The sequence below is a fragment of the Carassius carassius genome, chromosome 7 (assembly GCF_963082965.1).
Source record: "Carassius carassius chromosome 7, fCarCar2.1, whole genome shotgun sequence".
In the NCBI taxonomy this organism is placed as follows: Eukaryota; Metazoa; Chordata; class Actinopteri; order Cypriniformes; family Cyprinidae; genus Carassius; species Carassius carassius.
Genome location: NC_081761.1, coordinates 11,289,782 through 11,311,725, shown reverse-complemented (window position 1 = coordinate 11,311,725; position 21,944 = coordinate 11,289,782). Strand labels below are relative to the sequence as shown.

The 21,944-nt window shown below is 38.0% G+C and overlaps 2 protein-coding genes across 11 annotated transcripts in view; both read left to right on the top strand.

Annotated features, from left to right (window-relative positions):
- Positions 1-20,405, top strand: part of LOC132143530 (sorbin and SH3 domain-containing protein 2-like) — a 104,936-nt gene extending 84,531 nt beyond the window's left edge. For 6 of the 9 annotated variants that reach the window (XM_059553819.1, XM_059553823.1, XM_059553817.1 and 3 more), the window contains 13 exons: positions 2,387-2,470; positions 4,417-4,473; positions 5,845-5,891; positions 6,524-6,693; positions 7,139-8,824; positions 9,789-9,850; positions 10,104-10,150; positions 10,583-10,697; positions 10,797-10,925; positions 11,036-11,206; positions 17,525-17,562; positions 17,673-17,779; positions 18,114-20,405. In XM_059553819.1, the coding sequence (XP_059409802.1) occupies positions 2,387-2,470; positions 4,417-4,473; positions 5,845-5,891; positions 6,524-6,693; positions 7,139-8,824; positions 9,789-9,850; positions 10,104-10,150; positions 10,583-10,697; positions 10,797-10,925; positions 11,036-11,206; positions 17,525-17,562; positions 17,673-17,779; positions 18,114-18,175 (2,775 nt within the window). In that variant the 3' untranslated portion in view covers positions 18,176-20,405. The remainder of the gene's footprint in view (positions 1-2,386; positions 2,471-4,416; positions 4,474-5,844; positions 5,892-6,523; positions 6,694-7,138; positions 8,825-9,788; positions 9,851-10,103; positions 10,151-10,582; positions 10,698-10,796; positions 10,926-11,035; positions 11,207-17,524; positions 17,563-17,672; positions 17,780-18,113) is intronic. The other 3 variants (XM_059553820.1, XM_059553825.1, XM_059553821.1) reach the window with 3 other exon arrangements.
- On the top strand, positions 11,240-17,518 carry LOC132143532 (uncharacterized). 2 transcript variants are annotated; one of them, XM_059553830.1, is made up of 3 exons: positions 11,240-12,135; positions 13,111-13,896; positions 17,155-17,518. In XM_059553830.1, the coding sequence occupies exons 1-3, from the start codon at positions 11,686-11,688 to the stop codon at positions 17,281-17,283; spliced, it is 1,365 nt and encodes a 454-aa protein (XP_059409813.1). In that variant the 5' UTR covers positions 11,240-11,685; the 3' UTR covers positions 17,284-17,518. The 2 variants fall into 2 exon arrangements, with proteins under 2 accessions (XP_059409813.1, XP_059409812.1); XM_059553829.1 differs by lacking the exon at positions 17,155-17,518 and having other exon boundaries at positions 13,111-14,445.
- Positions 20,406-21,944: the final 1,539 nt, after the last annotated feature.

Sequence of the window (21,944 nt, the reverse complement as noted above, 5' to 3'; positions counted from 1 at the left end):
TGCTTCTCTCTTTATCGTATGTACACAGAACCATTCAAAAATATGTCAGTAAGATTTTTTATATATATATTAGTGGCGGGCCGTTATCTGCATTAACGTGCTGCGTTAACGTCAGACACTTATCGGGCGATAAAAAAAATATTGTTAATGTTAATCTATTCTCAAAGTTGGGTTGGGAGCTGTGTCTATACTACGCGAGCGATGATGACTTTCACCTTGATATTTTAGCGCGGATGTATACCTAGCCGAATCTGTAGGGGGCGAGAATGAGTTTTTAAACTTGTGTTTATGCCTACTGTGAAATTAGCACATCAAACGTGATGTGCTAACATGGATGCAGCTAAGATGCTGCAGGGTTTGCTTCAGGGAAATTTTTTATTTTTTCAAATAAGCTTCCCAATGGAAACCTCGACAAGATGCACGCCTGTTTCACACATACCCCGTCTGCAGTGCGTATGCAGTCCGTGTGTCTTTCGTATGTGGTGCAGAAGCAGCACGGACTCATACTCATTGTGCTTTCACACAGGACGCATTTGCAGTCTGCTACTTGGTACATGAACGATCGCTGCACTGCTGCAGACGCAACGCTCCTGGAACGCACTGACGGACTGCAACCGCGTGAACGCTGGAATCCGTTTACATGGGTGTGTAAAAAAATACGAAACGCATACGCACTGCAGACGGATTATGTGTGAAACAGGCGTAAGGTTGTTTGCACCTTGTGCAATGTGGAATTAGTTTACAGCTTTCTCAAGCAGTTTGTGATGCATTTTGGAAACAGGAGATGAGCCCCTGGTCTAATGCACCACCTGTCTTGAGAAACCCGTTTTCAAAGACTTAACGTTACTTTTAGTCATTATTTTATTTGGGTAGCACACATATTCTGAATGCCTTCGGCAGAATTCAAATGAGCCATTTTAATCAAGATTAATCTAGATTAATTCCAAGATTACAGTGAGATTAATCTAGATTAAAAAAATTAGTCTACGCCCACCACTAATACACAGGAATAAAATGCAGTTTAAAACACATTCAGATAGAAGACACTTCATTTACATTGTGGTAATATTTTACAGTGCTATTGCTACTGTCTTTCAAAAAAATCTTACTGACCCCAAACTTTCGAACAGCAACGTACGGTAATTACATTGCCATCCAGTCTTATGAAAACTCTCAATTTCATTGTAGCCTGTACAGCTATTTGAGGATCGCTTTATTAAGGTGTTGCAGGCCTATCTTACTGTTTACTACAGAGTCAAACTGCAATTTTCCAGCCTGCTGATTGGATATGTGTTAAAGCTGTGTTTTCCTTCTGTTTCATGGGTCGTTCGACCAAATAATGGACCATCAGCCATGAGTTTGCTTATCATGAGCAATGTGGTGCTGCAGCTTTCTTTTCCTTTGGATATTAGTTCATATAGTTAGTAAAATATTGGGAAAGGTTTGCTCTAAAAGCAGTCAGTTAGAGCCATTGTGCTGTGGTCATGATGGGGACAATGCAGTTTTTAATTTTGCCAGCAATGCAGTATGTCCCAAACTCCCCTAACAATGCCTCTTTCTACTGTGTTTGTCTAATAAAGCAAGACAAATGAAATGCCTCAGTAGAGGAGTTCCCACAGTGTTTTATGTCTCCTTTGAAAGCAGTTGATCATTTGTTTTGCAATGCAGATGTAAAATACTTGAAGGGTGTCAGACAAAGCGGGACAGTGACTCAGTTTAGGGAACAATGAGATGAAATGTCAGCAGGTTGAATCATTGCACTGCCCTCAGCACAAACACAGTGGATGTGACGGTAGATGTCCAAAGTGGCAAAATGAGTGGGCAGCTTTCTCAGCATGTACAGTCATAGCTTGAGGAAGAGAGAGAGACTTTAGAGAGAAGAGGGGAAGAAGCACAATGTCTCCCCCTTTTGGACAGTTCTGAGAGGCACACTCATATCACACAGAACAACATTCTTCAAAATATCTTCTCTCTTGCATAGTATACTGTTCAACATATTTGGAAGAAATGTAGTAACCAAACAGTTTAAGTTCCTATTGAATTTCCAGTGTATTATTACTCCATACATTGGAGGTCAATGGGCCCTGAAACTGTTTGGTTACAAACATTTTTCAAAATATCTTCTTTTATGTTCAAGGTGTTATGAGGCATGTGTTTTTGGAATCTCTTTAAGTCTTATTAATTGTTATGATTTTTCATTACACACATTTTGTGTGTGTGACAGAAAGAGTGTTGATGACCCACAACATCCTCCTCCTCTGTTCTTTGCTCACCAGTCCTTGCAGCATATTTTGGTCCTCCTAACCCTGATTTCCATCTCTCTTTACCTTTCATTGTTTTTCTTCTTTCCCTGACCTCTCTTTTTCTATGTTGCTTCTTGCTCCAGATGTTTGATTTAAACCCAGATGACATAGATTTAGAGAATGAGCCTTGGTTTAAATTCTTTTCCGAGCTGGAGTTTGGACGGCCGGTAAGTTGAGTGAGGGTGCGGCAGGTTGGCATGCTGTAGGCTGTAATCTCCTTGTCCGGTACACACATGCTGATGTGTAATGACAAGCTGTGTGTGTGTGTGTGTGTGTGTGTGTGTGTGTGTGTGTGTGTGTGTGTGTGTGTGTGGGGGTACTGTATGTGTGTGTGTAGTTTTTTTTTTTTTTTTCAAATTCTAGTTCTGACTTGTTCAGTGTGTTATTTGCACACTGAAAACTGAAAAAAAAAGACATTTAACATCACCGCGATAACAATTTGCACAATAACAATGCTCGAGGCATTTTTAAAGTAAATAATTATGCTCTGTTTTCAAAACTCTCACCAAAAGAGCAACTTTATCTGTACTTGTGCTCAATTTATGGGGTACAATGTTGTCTTTAGAAGAATGTCATTGGTTTTTAAAACATTTAACTTTGAGTGTGTAACACTGCGTTTGAGTGTGTAACACTGCGTTTTTACTTTTGTTTGCTGTATCACACACCTGTTCTGTTCTGTTGCTAAAAGCTCTTACAGCTGCAGAACCTGTGCAGAAAACACTATCAAGTCTAAAGTTTAAGTTTAACTCTTTTTACATTTTTGTTTTTATTAATAAAAATGAAAAGATTCGGGAAAAAGGATTTGGACACATCAAAAAATTCTAAATACTAAAAGAATAGACAACTTATTTAGTTCAGCATGTATTCTACTATTATAATGCAACCAAGTATTAATGATTTGGTGGCCAAAGGTAAAATAATAGTTCACTTATAAATTCACTAAAATGTATGAGCGCTATTATAATTATTTGTTTATTATGTAGAATTTTGAAGTATTAATTTGGAAGGATATGCATCACCTTCAGTATCTATGGAGATTTATGTTGCGAACACTCATCAAGTCACTTATGCTCACCAAAGCTACATTTATTTGATCAAAAATACTGTAAAAACAGTAATATAATTTTTTTAGTATGTGTAATACTATTAAAATTTGAATATGTTTTATAATGTAATTTATTCCTGTGATTGCAAAGCTGAATTTTCAGCAACCATTACTCCAGTCTTCAGTGTCCCATCATTCTTTAATGAATAGAAAGTACAAAAGAACAGCATTTATTTGAAATAATAAACTTTTGTCTTTAGTGTCACTAATGAACGTATTATTATTATTATTATTGCTTTTTTAAACCTTACTGACCCAAAAACTAAGTGTAAGTGATTCATGAAAAGGCAGTAAATTGTTAATATATATACCGGTAGTAAAACGATCAATGCTGATTTTCATCATTTCCTGCTTCCTTTTTGCATTTAACATTGTATTATTAGCAATTAGCATTGTGCGCCGTATTTAAAAAAAATCATATTGACCCCAGACTTTTCAATGTTGCCAATATCCCCTAAAATGATATTAGGTGACTAAGAGGACTGTTATCTGTTCCAAATTTAGGAATTTTTATTTTATTTTAATCTAATGCAATACTAATTTTAATCTAATAAATTCATTAAAAAATGATGTATGTTGTAGGCCAATGTATGTTCATAAATGAGATATTTATGCACAGTTCCTCCAGCTTTTATAAATACACTGGCTTGTTTACTGATTGAGTGTGCTGCTATCATATGTAAACAAGCAAAATATGTGTGAAACCTTTATGTAGTTTCATCATTGTGTGTATTATACACACAAGCAGCAGTGTGTGTGTAAGGTAGGTGAAGCATGCCTGGGCACTTGTGTAGTCGGTTACTTACTAACACACCAAGGTTCACTGTATTCACCCTTCGTTTGTTTGTACACTGTGTGTGTTTTGTGTGATCTCTGTTTCTCCATGCCCTAATGCTGTCACTCTCTCCACATGTGTCTTTTTACCATGATGCACCTGCTTTTCCACCTCATCTTCACCTCTTCACCTCTGTGCTGTTCGTTCGTTCGTTCGGGTGATGGGGCTCCTAGCCTCCTAAAAAGAGGTTGGATTATAACCCTGACTACTCCACACATGCTGTGGCACAGGTAAATCTACCTTCCTGTCCATGCATCCATCTTTCCTTTGCTGTTTGTTTGTACTATATCTCCATCTTTCTCTTTTCCTATTGCCTTTTCTCCTGCCCCATCATTTATTTAGCAAACAACAAATGCCAAAAAAAATTTCCCATATAGTGTAAATATTTATTTTTAGTTTATTAGAGTAGTGTGTACTCTGTTGAGGGAAAAATGTTTGTACATCACTTTTTTCAGTGACAAGAACATATATATATATATTTTTTTAGTTTATTTTAGTTTTTACTAGAAATCTGCGAGTTAGAATGTCTTTTTAATAAAACAAATACAAAACTAAATGTGAAACTTCATTTGCGCTTTCCTGGAGTGACACTACTGAAAAATATAGCTAAATAATGAACACAGACAAATGCTTTTTCATAACTGCTTTTTTAGATCAGAATGTATTTTTTTTATTATTTTATTTTGCTGTCAGATTTGCTCACCCTCATGTCATTCTTGATCTTGACTTGATCTTTCTAGCAAAACACAAAAGACGATATTTTGAAACATGCTGTTAAACTGGTTTGACTTTGGTTTAACTTCCATTGTATATACGTTGAGATATTTCTTAATATACTAATTAATGTTCCACAGAAAAAAGAAAATCATACAGGTTTTGAATGACATGAGGATACATAAATGATGATAAAATTTTCTTCTTTTTTTTCTCTCTCTCTCTTACAGTTTTCCTCTGATGAATGAATGTGTCTATGTGCATGTTTGTGTTGTGAGTTTTATAGGTTTGTTGTTTTAAAACATGTTGTTTGAGAAGAGTCACATGCTCACAAGTACTACTGAAATGCATCCTCTTCTGTGCCTGTGAACTGGCTTTTTATTTATCTTCTTATTTGACCTATCAGGATTGGTGTGTTAAAAAGGCTGTGTTGTCAGCAAGTGAGTCCTTCCTTTTCTCTGATCCAAGTCGCATGGATAAGCCTGAATGAACACCAGAGATTGCTGTATTGTGCTCAGATTTGTTCAAATTCACCCCAGGCTGTGTGAAAGGAAAGGAGGCGTGGCGATCCTGGACAACATAATAGACAGAGCTTCTTGTGACCTGGTGCCACGTGCAGACTTTCTGGATCTGTACTGTTTTGTTCTCTGGCTTTTGTTGGGCTCCGCTTACTGTGGGGCCCTGGCCCTTTTTTATTCTTACAGGAGGTCAAAGTTCATTTTTAATAGTCCTTCAAGGTGGGATTGAGAGATGTGGAACCCTCATCGGTCACGGCTGTTTTTGCGCATGCGGGGGGGAAGGTTTAGATTGTAGCGCAGCACGGGAGTGTTACACTTCTTTGTTCCCATGGATCTCACTCTTCTCTTTTGTTGTCTGCTCTCTTTCAGTCATCCATCTATCTCTCGCCTTCTGAACGACCTGACGGCACTACAAGGTAAGCGTCCCTTTCATTCTTATATCAGTGTTTCTCATTCAGGCTCTTTAATTTCTCAGAGAGATGCCCTTTGGATATCCATTGGAAGACTGTCACTGTCACTGCCACTGTTTATTTTATTTTTATTTATTTTTTTTGCTGTGTGTGTATATACTGTGTATATATATATATATATATATATATATATATATGAATTTGACATCCCATACACCCGTGTGTATTTGAGGATTAATTGTTCGTACCCCGTACAGATAATTTCTAGCTCAAAAACACTTGCTGTTCATATGGAATCTATAGAGTACTGGATATGGGAACCCATATTTTGGAATATCTAATGGGTAGGAGACCCTGTATTCTGAGTTTCATTGTCAATATAAGTAAAAGGGTTTATTGTCCACTAGCTGGATCATTTTGGGTGATGTTTCCATTTTCAAAAATTGCATGAATAGCTTAGTCATTTGTATTATAAAATTACACAGCTAGTCCCTTAATTATGTATTTTAGGCCTTAAATGTTTTTAAAAATGTTGCATCAAAGTATTCAGTAATTCTATAAAACTTTAAAGTCATTAATAATTTTTTTCTTTGGTTATTTTATTTCATTATTGATCTGGGATTTTTGGGGATTCGTAGTTCCCCAAGTGACTACAAGACGAGGCGAAAGTCAGAACCATCTCAAGCCAACACAGGAAGTGAGCAGAATGTCAGTCAAGTGTTTTCCCACCCACTGGATGCCAGTAAAGCACAGACACTGAAGAAGCCCACCATACGTTCCTCGCCCTCCTCACCGTCCAGACCCAAAGGTAATTTTAGACACACTCAAACTCGAACAGAAGATGCTAAACTGATCGAATCCTGTTGAAGACATTTAGATTATGCATTATTGTCTAATGACATATTAAATTAGCACTCCATTATTTTGTGCAGAGGAACTGTTTGATGGATTTGTTCTGTTACCATTTACCATCAGTATGTATTGTTTGATTTGTGCCAGAAACCGAAAAGACCGCACTTCTCTTTTTCTATCATTAGATCATCACATTTGTGGTTGTTACCTGTGTACAATTTTTAGATGACTGTAACTGCTTGAGACTGCATATTCTCCTCTGTCTATCTTAACTATACTGACGCATTCTCACTAACTGTCACTTTTACTGATATCTGTTTTCTCTCACTCAGCTGAGCTCACTAACCAGCTTTCCTGTCTCCTCTTTGTCATGCTGCATTGGATGTTATTTTAATTCACAGCTGGAGACGCTAGTGAGTCACTCTCCTCCTGTATGAGCTCTCCAGGTATGGAGCGCCCTTCCTCCCATCTCTCCTCGGACTCCCTCACTATCTCCACACCAACCTGGCGTGGCTCCAAGCGCTCCATCTGCTTCAAGAACGGTTGGCAGACAGGCCGGCATGAAGCTGCGGAGACTTGGAGTAGTGTTGACGATGAATCTGTCGTGACTCCTTCATCACCACGGCTCAAATCACGCAGCTGTGATGACTTGTTGTCTGACGGACATGGTGCTAATAATAATGGGAGTGCGTCCACTTCTGTGACTACCACTCGCTCTGAAAGTGCAAGTTCATTGCTTAATGAAGACACTCCACAGAAACCTCAAGTAAAAAGTCTTACCTCATCTCCCAGGGGGCGCCGACATCACCGGCGTAAGATGCCACACGATGCTCCAGGTTTCCTTCAGCTCTACAAGAAAATGCACCACATAGACAGAGAGCAGTTATTGCCCTCAGAGGTGATCCGTTCTGTACGTGCAAGAATCCTTGAGCTTGAGCGGCTGCAACAACAACAGAGGCACAACCTCCACGGATGGGCACCTTTCAGTAATGAGGTACCACGACACATGGTCCCAAACCGTATATCCGAATATGAACAGCTTATCCAGAAATCCAAGTCCATGCCAGACCTTGGTGATGAAAATGCCCCATCAGGCACCACCACACCAGGGTCCTCGAGGGCCAGCAGCTGTCCCAAACGACGCTTTTCTGTGGAATCACTTTTGGAGGAGGAGGATCCTCCAGAAAGGGCTCGAAGTCCCCCTGAGGGACAGCCAAGACCAGGACCAGACAACAGTAGCCTGGTGCCAATTTATGGGAAGAACAAGAGGCAGCATCAAGACTACTCAGACAGTGAGCAAGACGCCTGTGCCTCCGAAATGAGTGACATCCACATAGAAGGGTCTTCACTGTGTAGCGAGAGCGACCTGGATCATTGCTCACTTACCTCATCGGAAAGCTTCTTTGGTTCTGGGCAGCATCACCATCATGGACACCATCATCATGGACACCGTTACCACCGCCACCATCACCTCCACCAGAGTGTGGGTCAGAGTCAAGGTTACCAACACCGCCACCTCATCAGCTCCTGTAAGGGTCGCTGCCCGGCATCCTATACACGATTCACCACCATGCTAAAACACGAGAGACAACAAGAAAGGGCTCGGCAGGAGTCCCACACTGCCGCTACGTCTCCACTAGCCCAACAGTCACCCAGTGAGTCAGGCCTTTCAAAATTGGCCTTCCTGGTCAGCCCTGTGCCTTTCCGCCGAAAACAAGGCTCCCCACCAACCCAACGGCGACACAGCAGAAGCGGTCGGCCGAAATCCAAAACTGCAATTTATGAGGCTTTAGATGCCGCTTTGCAGGACATTTACGACCACATAAGGGCGGAAAGGGGGCAGGGACCAGCAAGGTTACCAGATGATAGCATATTGCGGCGGTTATTGGAGGAGTTGCTACCAGACGTGCCCAAACGTAGCTCCTCCTTGCGGGCTCAGAGAGGGTCCGGCTCCTCCTCCTCGCTCAATGTCAACCAGCCTTACCATGGAGCCCACCAATGTGCCTCCTACCAGCAGCAACACCACCTTACAGACGCCTCCAACAACAACCAGCATAATGCTAATGCTAATGTGCACTGCTACTCAGGTGCAGCTAGTTCTCAAAGTTTTCCTTTTATTTCGAATCATTATTGCAAAATCCTCACGTCATTACCGCAAGCATTCCCTACCCAAAACATGCAAGTGCTTTTACTTCTTTTTCACCTAAACCGAATGCGTCATTATCATGGCACCAAGTGTCCAATTAGGTATTTGGAATATTTTTATATTTATGTAATTATAAATTATAGTATATTTAGATTGACTGATTTTATGTTTGTTTTTTTTGTTTGTTTTTTTGAAGCGACGTCCTTTGACTTCCTATGTTCATAAATTGAGACAGAAAGTTAGAACCATAAATAAAGGAGTCAGCTCGTTTTTGGGGGAGATTCTCATTCTAGAAAGTATTTCATTGGACAAAAATCAGTTTTCAATGTTTTTGTTCTTTTTAGAGTACATTAGCTAATAGTTAGCTTTAATGCTAACACAAAAGCTCTGATTATGAATACATGGAATATTTAATTTCTTTCTGTTCATTTATAATGATAAAAGTGGAAAAGAAGTATTAGCAGTTCGTGGGGCAATAAATGTCAGTCCGGTATATGCATGATATGTTTTACTGAGCTTTAATTTTGCCTTTTGATTTTGTGCCCTTACCATTGTATTATTTATTTAATTATTTTTTTTGTTTTTTTTTCTGATGTATGAAATACTGTTGTACAGATGTGTATTTGCTTTCTTTGTATGTACTGTATTTTTTATGTTTTTTTTTTTTTTTATCAAATGGCTCTATGATGACTAATATTTGGGCCATTATTTTAGGTCAAGTGCATGCCATTTTATGTCATATTGTGTATATCCAGATCATCCCTCTTTTTTTACCCTAAATTTGAAATAAATATTTGTATAATTTTAAAGAAGTCTCATTTTCCTTTTGACACCAATGGAATGCATGTGATGCCACCATGAACTCAGTAGTTTTCTTTCGGTTGACGTTTTCTCTGTTTCCACAGATCAGGGCTCTGATACAGGACGTCACACACCACAAAGCAGAAGACCCATGCCAGAAAGAGAGGTAGAAATGCTGCTTTACTCATACCATTTTTACATTAATTAGTTTTCATTTAACAATGATTAGTAAATAATTATATGGCGATCTTAAATACTGAATCATTATTGCTCTATACCATAAATCCCATGACCCTGTAACCTTCATTTTGGTCAAGGTCTGTATATGGCTTGGCTGTGCATATGTTGGATAGCTGATGGTCTTTTTGCTGGCCTCTAAGCAGACGACCTATCTAATATTGTCTTCTCTCCTTCATCAGAAACAGTGTGCCAGGGCTATTTATGATTTTAAAGCTCAGTCTGCAAAGTGAGTATATATAATTAATCTGAGAAACTCTGTCTGGCGCATGCAGATAACATCACAGCATCTCACTGAATTTGAATTCACAAAGAGCTAAGTCAGCTTTTTGTTTGTGAAAGTGTGTTTAATTAATTCTACTCTAGCCTATCCATTCAAAGCTTTTTCTTTCAATTTGTTTTGCATTTTCCTTCGTGCAGTTTTTGCTCTTGTGCTTCTTGCATACTAACTTGCTTTATGTCAAATTGGTCTCTGGATCAGCAATCCTGCTCTGAGCTCAGTGTCATTGCATGAAATTGTCAGCTTGGTTGCTTCAGTAGAAAAATTAGAAATGTGATATACAGAATATAGATTTAGGCGAGTCACTGGTATAAATGTTCTCTTTATTGTATATGTAATTAATGTTTATGGTCACATATGCATGTTTATTGCATATTGCAGGGAAATTTCCTTTAAGAAAGGTGATGCTGTCAGCATCATCAGACAGATTGACAGTAACTGGTATGAAGGGGAACACAGAGGACGGATTGGGATTTTCCCCATCTCTTATGTCGAGGTAAATTTGAAATAATCTATTTTATTGAACTAAATGCTGACACATGCGTAATCACATTCCCTCTCGCTTCCTCATTATTTCTCTCATTTTCTCCTTTAGAAGGTGGCGTCTCCAGAGCGGAGGCAGCCTGTCAGGCCCCCTCCTCCGGCTCAGGTTCGAGAGATGGGAGAAGCCATAGCACGATACAACTTCAATGCTGACACTAACGTGGAGCTTTCTCTTAGAAAGGTGAGTATAAACCCCTGTATCACACTACCATCTTTCAGTCATGCACTCTCTATTGCACCCCACCATGAATTGCATATTTAAAGCATGCATGCATGTTTTTGCTGTTGTAGGGGGAGCGAGTGATCCTTTTAAGGAAGGTGGATCAGAATTGGTATGAAGGAAAGATTCCTGGTTCAAACAAGCAGGGCATTTTCCCAATGTCCTATGTCGATGTGACCAAGGGCTCTCCTTCCAAGAGCCCCAGTCACCAAGGAGACAAGCACACATACAGGGCACATAAGGTAAGTCTATAGCATCGGTTTTTGTCTGTCTGTCCTGTAAGTCCAATAAGTTCATAAACCAGTCTCCTTGATTTCTTTTTCCTTTGCTCAAGGACTATACAGAGTCCTCCCATTTGCAGTGTCTTGATTCTGCCACTAAGACACACCTTCAGACAGTCACTAGCGAATGGCTGTCTCTCACATTGGGTGTCTCTACCACTTACCCATCTTCCCGTGGCAGTCCACCCCCACCCACCCCTCCTCCATTACCCAGCAATCTACACTACGCTGGCTCCCAGTCCCCCGCTCCACTTGTGCGAAGGCTTTCCTCAAAATGCTCCCCTTTTCCTAGCCAAGGACCAATTACTTCAGAGTTCTCAAACATTTTGCTTTATTCTCATGAACATCTCTACAGAGATGATCTGACAGCAATAGATGTACCAGAAACATTTGGTTTACCAGTGAAACAGATTACAGGCCATAATCAAGCTCTGTTAGGAATGGAAAGAAAGGGGCATGACAGTAAAAATTTCTTAGAAGACATGTATTTAAAGGAGCAAAGCATGAAACAAAACTATGACCCATCCCGGCTAATAAACAAACCTGACCCACATGGCGAACTTATTTCAATGTTTCTGAAAAATCAACTTTATAATGAACTTGAATTCCGATTGGCCAGTCGATCAAAAAACATGGCTAAACGAGAAGTATTACCTGATAAGCCACTGTCCATCAGTGCAAGCCACAAATCAGAAAATATACTGGATAAACATCATGATATCTATGAGAAAAAGGCTGAGGAGCTGCTGTCAGTTATTTTGAATGAGAAAACAGAGATTTACAGTCCAGTAGAGGCTATAAAATGGGAGGAACTTCCTGAGTTGTACATAAAGGAAGAGGATGATGAAACAAACAACAGATCAGGCTTGGAAACTGTTTCAAAAAAAGAGGTAGAACATGCAGTGTGACAAAAGCATGATAGTCTGGTGTGAAAACTCTTATAACCTTAAGTTTAACAATACAATTTTTAAATTCTGAAAACTTTCAAAAAAAAAAAAAAATGTTGTACAGAACATTATTTGCATGTTCATTGACTAAATTAAAGGGGCCATATTCAACTTTGTTTTTTTTCTTTAAATTCCACAAATGTATGCCCACTCAATGATTATAATGTTCTGTTATATTATAAGCATATGCTGCAGTTATTGTTGTCTGCTGCTTTAAATGCTCAAGCAATGGATTCTTATTGGCTGTCAATGTTTTTATCATTCATGAGTTAATCAAAAAAGAAAATGATTTCAGCTATATTGTTCTTCTGCTGTTATTCTTATAGCTGTGGCGTGGACTTCCCTATTCTTATGGAATTATAATGATTATTAAATCCTTAGTTATTATTACAGTTATTGTCCTTGGTGTGAAGAGACTTGTAAATGACATATAAGAAACAATGGTTACTTTTTGGTTGCAGGTCTTAAGCAGTGTCCAATATAGCTTGGAAAGGTGTCTAGATAACAATTTTGCTAAAACAAAAAAAAAAAGAATAGGGGAAAAAGGTCTACTATTAGAAAAAAATATTTAAAGATTTTATATTTATTTTCAGGGCAATAGAGCTTATTTTATCCCTCAAATTCTCTTTGCCACAGTGTTTAACAGAGTCTTATTCTCATTATTGTAAAAAAAATAATTTTTTAAAAATAATAAAACAGGGGGTTGATACGATAACTGGTGGTTATGTGGTAAAGATTTCTGAACATAAATATATAGCTACCTATCAATCCTGTTTCAAAAGATCAAGGAAAATCCTGTTAACTATGATATGGCCCCTTTTAATAGTCTTTGTCACACTAGTCGTGTGTATAACTTTGACAATCTAGTTCAAAGTTGTGGAAGTTGTAGTTGAACAGCTCTGTCTTTCTCTTTGCCAGGCTGACTCCTCCTCCATCACTCCATCTCTGCCATTCTCCACCTCCCCCATGCCTAATTCCTCCTTTACTCTCTCTTCCACTAGTTTTTCTCCACCACACATTAAATCATCTGCCTCTGCTGTTCACTATTCTCCACCGTCTTCTTCCAAAGCTTCTCCATGTCCTCCTCCTTCTTCTATTCCTCTTGCTTCATCTCTTCCTTTGGTGCCTTATTCCTCCTCTGTCCTCCAAACCTCAGTTGCTTCTTCTCCTTCAGACTCTCCTCTCCCTCCATTATCTCTCTCCACTCCTCCTCCATCTCCTCCAAACTCCCCAATCCCTCTTCCTCCTCCTCCTTCATCGACTCTCAATATTCCTACTTCTTTGCCTATTTCTTTCCCTTCTAACTATCAGTCATCTCCTTCTCCACCTCCCTCATTTCCGCAACCCCTTCCTCCATCCACTCACCTTTCCTCTCTTACTTCCACTCCTATTTTCTCAAATATCCCTTCCTCCCACTCTTCTTCTCCCCATCTCTCCCAAATCCCTCCATCTCCTCCTTCATCTCCTATTCCTTCTTTGCATCCTCCTCTTTATTCCTCCTGCCAGCCCCTTCTACCAACTATTCCAGCCTCTCCACCCTCCACTCCCTCTCCTCCTCCATCTTCTTCAGACCACATCCCATCTCCTCCCAGGTCTCCTTCACTCCTCACCTCTCCTCCTCCATCCTCTGTGCCTGTAGTCTCCACTCAGCCCTCTTTTCCTCCTCTCTCCCCACGTTCACATCTTCGTTCTCCTAAGATTAAGGTAAAAAGAATGAACAAAACAATGTATTCAGGGTTGCTGTGTGATGCATGTGATACAACCTGTAATGTTTTCAACATTAAACAAAGATTAAAAGTATCATATGATCATATGTGGTTATGCATCTTGAACCCTCAGGGGAAAAAAGGCTTGTGTTGCAGAAGTATTAATTTGACACAATGACAAGGGTTTTAAGTAAGTTCTTAAAGGGCTAGTTGACCCCAAAATGAAAATGTTGTTATTATATATGCATCTTCATATTGTTCCAAACACCAATAGAAATATCAAGCTGCCATGCTGTTCCTGATGAGCAGAGCCAAGCTGTGACATATGAACCACTTTTATGGTGCCTTTTTGGTGTTTTCTGTTGCCATGCAAAATATTATCAATACAATATTGATTATTAATTGATTTATTGATTTACCTTTATTGACTGAAATTGGATATTAAATTATGCATGCTGAATTTAGGGCTGCCCCCTAATAGTCGACTAAAGGTGGGCATACACGGTGTGATTTTTGCTGTCGTACGAGTTCGCATGCAATTTTTTTCAATCGTTGTGTATGGTCGTGGCTCGTATCATGTGCGAGGAATTACGAGCCGAGCAGAGTGCCTTACAAGCACTTCCCGACCTCCCGATAATTTTTAAACATGTCTAAAAAGTTTGTGAGCTATCGGTTTGAATTTGTGACGTGTGGTTTAACGACCCGATTTGTTGATCTATCTGAAGTTGACCAATCATGAACTAGGAAAACCACAGAAGAAGAAAGACGAAGACTGCAGTGCCACGGCTAATGTGGACTATTGACGCTATTGACCAGGAGGATAAACTCGCTGAACTCTGACAGGAACAGCGAGCGCTGTATGATTTTTCTAGCAGCGTGTACCATGCTTTTTAATTCTCTCTCTTGCTCTCTCTCTCACACACATACACACACACGCATATGTAGTTTACGGGGACTCTCCATAGACGTAACGGTTTTCTATACTGTACAAACTGTGTATTCTATCCCCATTCACTACCTCTATCAATCAATGAAAAAATTCATGTTTAAAATTTCAATTAAACACCGTTTAGTATTTTTTTAAAGACATTTGGTTTACGAGGGCACGGGAAGTGTGCTCATAAACCATGTTTACGTTGTAATACCCATGTCATTATAGACATTTGTGTCCCCATAAACCATACACGCATTCGACTTGATCACTTCTATGACATCAAAGTATAGCGAGAGCGATTCAAATGCATTGGATCCGTGTGCTCTCTTAAGCCGGGCATACACTGTGCGATTTTCATCCAATTTTGAGCCGAATTCTGACTCATGCGACTCTTTTTCAGGTCGGGCCGATTTTCAGCATTTTCGTGCGTCGTTTGCCGTTAGTGTGAGCAGTCAAATCGCAACTTGAAGATCGGACCGTACAGTGAGCGCATAAAAATAGTGAGCTTTGGCTTTACATCCTATGCGATCTACTCGTACAGTGTGAGTTGGTACCTTGCCGAAATAGCACAGAAATCGCATAGTGTATGCCCAGCCTTATCGCTCACATGGTACTTTAATGTCATACAGTGATCCTTCTGTGCAGCGCTGCTTCAGGTTGAACACGCCTATCAACTTTGTGCGATTGCTTCGGAAGTTGGCAGGTCGTAAAATCATGTCGTATATCACCTCGTCTGTACGATTTTCAGATAAACTCACTCGTGTCGTGTGCGTGGACATACGATCTTCCGACAATCCGAATTCGCACCGTGTATGCCCACCTTAATCGTTAGTCGACCAGAAGAGGCATGGTCTACAAAAAATTTTTAGCCACAGAAAAAAACATAAAAATATAAATCGACATTAGTGAAGTCACTCAGTTCGTGATGGACAGATTGTTAAGAGCAATTCTATGGTAATACAGTACATCAGGCAGGACATCCAAATGCTCGCCTATCATTCATCGACCTCAAATATGGCTGTTCATCTGAAACATGTATTAGCAACTTTACATGGCCACTTAATCTTCTATATTTAAGCTTGAGAGATGTGCACTATTGAAGTGTCTGTGCAGCGTGTGGAAGATGATCAGTAGTGATCACTGCAGGACAGATGGAGGCGCAGGTGCATCACTTGCTCTTAAAATACTCTCTTATTTTTGTCATATGGATAAGAGTAATAAATCCTGTAAAATAATGAAAGCAAACAGGATGTGCTTTCTGCTGTCTCTGTCTCTGTGAACTTGAGTGGTGTCTCTGTGAATGTAAATGCGGTCTCCTTATCGTTTTTTCCTGACACATTCATAATCATTACTTCTGCGGTGCGCTGTGGCAAGCTTTATGCATGTGCTTGAGCACTTATTAGGCTATGTAGGCAATGAAAGACTCATTATAATGATTTAAATGGTTTATTAATAAACGTGCGATTAGTTCACTAATGCTTCAAATGAACGACTACTAGTCGACCAGAAAATTCCTTAATTATTGTTTTAGTATTAGTGTTTATTTTTAATTATTTTTATTTTTAATTGATACCAAACAGTATATAATTTTAAGATTAGCAATTTATTGTTAATGAGTCATAACATACAGTGACAGAATTACATATTTTTTATTTTATTTTATTTTAATGACTGATTTTTGTGTATCAGACAAGATTTTAATATCTGTACATCCTTGCATTTCTGTACTTATTAGATCTTAAATGGGCCATATGATGTCGTTTCAATTTTATGTTAAGGGACGTAACATTTCACAAGCTTAAGGTATTCACCACCCCAATCACAACGTACTGGATAGCTGGCCAATCAGCATAAACTCGCTTTTCAGACCGATGAGCTTTGTAGAAATCGACATGTTTCAGAAAGGCGGGGCACAGAGGAGAAACAATAATGTACAGTATGTGGAAAATTATTTGGTTTTTTAACCTTAAACTGCAAATTACACCAGATTTTTAGCTAGGTCATATGACCCCTTTAACAGCTAGTGATTAATATGACTTTTTATTGCAAGATATATGACAGTTTTTATATTCATCATTTCATTATATTAAATATGGCACGTATTGATAATAGTGTGAGTGAGGAGGGTGAGTTTTTATATGTATAACTATGTTTTGGACTGAAGTTATCATATCCCTAATAATTCAAGGAATGACTAAACTAAAATAGAATTAACATTGGTATTAAGCTTAAGACTGAAAATGACATTGTACATAACACTTAGATGGATTTTGTATGAGCGTGCTGATCTCTGATTGGTTGCCTTGAATTTGATTCTTGCAGACAGTTTATAAGCAGGAAGTGGTGGTTGAGGGTAAGCCACCACTTAGCCCCATTTCCACCAGGAGGCGCTGTTTATCTCCGTGTTTATCACCCAATAAAGCAAGAAGGGTAGGATGGAGTGTGCTGTGACACTAGCAGCAGTGCAGACTGGGAAATGAAGTCCTTTCTAATCCCTTTTATAATTCTCTGGACGCATCATGGGTGGATTTCCTCTTTGTGTGTGTTGTAACACAACAGGTCTTCTCTAAACTCTGTGATGGCGATGAAGTCTCACACTATGACATCCTGTGGCTGGATTTGGCATGATATTCTGACTCCTTAGAGTCTTGTATGCACACCATACTGACACTTCCCTCTCTCTTTCTCTCAGAAAATGATGCAGGATTCTCAGCATTCAGGTGGTGACCCGTAAGTAAACTTTTTAATTTTTCAGATACGTTTCACTGTTATTTTGTTTATTCACCGTCTGAACATAAACAGCACATTTACAAATGTAAATTATTTTAATTTCACTTAAGCTTCCGAGCTGTGTACAACTATGTGCCTCGTAATGAGGATGAGCTGGAGCTGAAGGATGGGGACGTTATTGATGTTATCGAGAAATGTGATGATGGCTGGTTTGTGGGTAAGTTTTTTTTTTTATAATTACAGCACCTCTGCAAATGGTATATACTTTTTTATTAATGAGACTACTCAGTATGACTTAATAAATTAAATGTATGTACACTACTATTAAAATTTTGGGGGTCAGCAAGATTTTTTTTTTTAATAAATTAATGCTGTTATTTAGCAAGGATGTATAAAATTGATAAAATTTTTAAAGCTGTTTAAAAAAGACTTTTACATTGTTACAAAACAAATATTTCAAATACATTTGTACATAATGTACATTATATTATCATCTTTTATGCATTATGTAATGTAATCATGCTTTGCTGATTTTTTTGCTCTTTTTTTAGGTACCTCGCGGAGAACCAGGTTATTTGGAACGTTCCCAGGAAACTATGTTAAACCGCTTTAACAAAAAGGAAGAAATGGCACAAATATGGCCACTCCAGTGCCTACTGTGTAGGGCCAACAAGGCACCTCACCTTTGAGAAAGTGTGTGTGTCCATATGTGTGAGTGTGTTCACAACCACAGCAGTTTTAGCTCTGTCATGTCCACACAACTGAAGTTTATTTCACCTTGAGCTCTTTTTTTTTTTTTGCCATCACAGAGTCTCCTTACTGTTCTTTTATCTGCTATTCTGACAACAGCTCATTCATGAATGTTGTTCCTGTTATATTGGCATTTTGTTATTTTTCAGGATGCACTAACTCAGAGTTAGTATGGCGAGGATTGAAGCAGCCATGGTATTGAGTGAGGTCAGTAGATCAGTATAAATAGTAGACACATGGGAAAGTGTGTCTGAGAAGAAACCTCAGGCATCAGTGTTCAACTGAGTGTGTGTATGTGTGTATGAGTATTGTGTATTAAACAGTACAAAGTTAATAGCAATAGAGTCCACTGGTTATAGATGAGGATGGATAGTTTTATTAAAATTAGCTAAAGGTGAAATCCTGGACAATTATGAAATTGCTCATTCCCCTTGTGTGTGGCCAAAATCAATAAGTGATAGGACCAGATGTGCTTTAAACAGTTGTATAGGTAACAATACTTTTGACATACAGAATTAGAAAATAACTGTCATTGAGCAATTTTTGCTGTTGCTGAAGTGGCAATCATTCATATACCATAGGATAATGTAATCAGTGCATTGTGGGTATTTGTATACATTGTCTGTTGAAACTGCATTGACATTCTGGAAAGAAAAGATGCTTTTATGGAATTTGGTAACAAATATTTGATTAGTGAACTTTTTTCTAATGTTTACTTGTGAATTTTTATGAACAGACTGAGTTTTAGAATTGTAAACCAGGTGTCAGTGAACCAGCTTTAAAAAAAAATTAAGAAATAATAAAAATAACAAACAAACAAACATGTAAATCAAGATTAAATCATTGCTTGTTTTAGTAATGATTGACAACAATGTTACAACAACAAGGTGAGCCTGCTCTGATGTTTCAATTTCTTATTTGTTAACCTAAATTAACTAATTTATCTAAAACGTAATTTTGAAAGTTTGATCTCTGATATAAAACTTAAATGATGTCATTTATCTGCCACGATTCTCATGAGATTCACTCTTTTAAAATTGCCTCATATAACATAATAGAGAGAGTTGTTGGTCTTTGATGAATGTCTGTATGCTTGTCTGACGTTCAAAGTGTTATGTTTTTCGAAGGATTTGTATATCAGTATTTTCTGCACTAAGTGTATCACTTTTTGTGTTCTCATCTGAAAGCATAAAGCTTTTGTTGCATTGGCTTTTACAAGTATGTATATTCAGTATAAGGAAAAGTGTGTCTATGAATTTCACAGACAGCAGAGCAATCTTAAAGCACCTTAAACATTTATTGGTTCTATTTTTTTTTTCTTTAAAGTTGAAGTGTGTAAGAATTTGAGTAATAAAATATTATCTCCTTTCGTAGATTAACATGCAGGGACAACTAAGTAAACCTTGCATAGGTTGAATAATTTATAGCTTTGTTCATCTGAGCACGATCAATGGTATGAGTTTGGGGTGGGGCTTTCTGTTTGCCTGACCAATGGCAGATGGGAAGTGTTTTGGAAACCTGTTTGAAAACAATTGCAATAATGTTTGATGGGACAGAAATGACACACTTCAGCTTTAAAATGTTTTAATCACACTGTTTGCATTTTCCAGCTTCACGGCTGTTTCCTGATTCTTTATATGTCCTTTTGTATTGTAATGTAAATGAGTTTCACTTGCATTATAAAGCCCTTCCTTTCTCACTTTTGCTTTCTTTCATCTGTTTTAGTCCTTAATATTTCATCCCATGTGCCAAATTTATTCTTCAACAACTCTGGTGCAAAAAAAAGAAAGAAAACGTATGCAAAAAACAGACAAAAAGGATTCTTGGGGACTAATAAAGGACTTTCTTCAGTACAGGATGGAGACTGATGCACACTCTAGTCAAACTGGATTTAGGAGATTTTGTCACAGTTTGCAAACTACTGTCCTCTACTAAAGACAGTGGATTTTTGGAAGATATTTTTTGCCTTTTCCGTATAGCCTTTTGACTGAACAGCATATAGTGTTATTTGATGTGTGTGCTTGATGAGCTGATAAGCTTGAGAGAATCAAGTTTAACCTGCTCACTTTCAAATAAAGATTTCTTTCTCTTTCTCTCTATCTTTCTCTGTCTCTCTTTCCCTCTGTCTCTTTTTGTTGTTCCATATCCAATAAATTTTTGCTTAGTTATTTGAGCCTCTGTTTATCATTGCCTGTACAAACTGTGGGATTTAATTTTTTATATGCATTTCAAGTATTTTGCAACATTTTAAGTTTTGTCTGCACCAAAAAAAAAACTCTAAAATAGCAAAGCGATTGTTATTTATTGTAAAAAAAAAAAAAAAAAAAATACATAAAAAAAAAACAGGTTAAGAAAATGATTTCACTAATGGACATTAAATATTTTCTACATGGCATTAAATTATAAAACTACAACGTGTATTAGTATTTTATCAGTATTAATATTTGTTATGTTTGTTTGTAGTTTACATTCAGTTACATTTTTGTTTTTAGTTTGTTTTTGTAGTTACCAAGGCTGCATTTACTTCATACCAAATGCAGCAAATACAGTTTTATAGTCAAACATTATTATTTAATTGTTTTGTAATTTAATATATATTTTAAAATTAAATTTATTCCTATGATAAAAAGCTAAATTGTCAGCAGCCATTAATGCAGTCTTTAGTGTTTAGTGTAAAGACTTTATTCTTTAGATTCTGAAGAAATCATGATGTTTAAGAAATTATATTAAATATATTATTTTTTTTTTTCAGGAATCATTATGAGTAGATTCAATTCAATTCAATTCAAGTTTATTTGTATAGCGCTTTTTACAATACAAATCGTTACAAAGCAACTTTACAGAAAATTATGTTTCTACAATATTTAGTAGTAGCTTATGGTGGTGGCTGTCAGTTTGTGCACTTATGACAGGATTTTTAGAAAAAATGTATACAAGACGTAGTCAGCTAGACGATGAACATTATTAATATAATTAATTAATAATTATTGGTGTAAAATTGTAAAATTGGTGTAATATGATCATATTTTCTTGACCTGGTAAGGACTCTAGTCGCTGAATTTTTGGACTACCTGTACCTTGTTTATTTTAGAAGCAGGACAACCACCTAGAAGTGCATTACAATCATGGGCGTAGGTACTAGTCCCTATCAATATTTTGAGATTACAAATTTGTCCCCACCAATATTTAGCAAGCTCATTTGTACTGCTATTTGGATCTTTGCACTGCTATTTGGATCGATTCTAACGGCCAGGACGACGACAGTACAAGAAACGCCGTAATTTGATTGGCGGCGGGGTATCTGACAGGCTACACGCGCTGGCCGGGACTACTTTTGTGCTTGCACTAGCAGCGAGCGGGTGGTGGTGGTGTGTGTGTGTGTGTGTGTGCGCATGTTGACGACGCCGACGGTAATTTACCAGGGCTGTCTCTCTGCCACATACAAAGGCCAGAGTAAAAACATTTTAATATTCCGTTTTTTTGCCCCTTTTTGTAATTTTGGACATGCCACCCAAGAAGAAAAAAGGGGACATAAGAAGCTTTTTCATAAAGCAGAGTCAGAGTGTAAGTAGGCAAAATAACTAGCGAGCCACATAAATAAACTAGCAGTATTGACTGACTAGGCTTTCAAA

What these genes read in the sequence shown, in the direction of transcription:
- LOC132143532 (XM_059553829.1), top strand. Translation starts at nt 11,686, where the DNA reads ATGGAAAGAAAGGGGCATGACAGTAAAAATTTCTTAGAAGACATGTAT. An exon ending in AAACTGTTTCAAAAAAAGAG is followed by an intron (nt 12,136 to 13,110) that starts GTAGAACATGCA and finishes TCTCTTTGCCAG; the next exon opens with GCTGACTCCTCCTCCATCAC.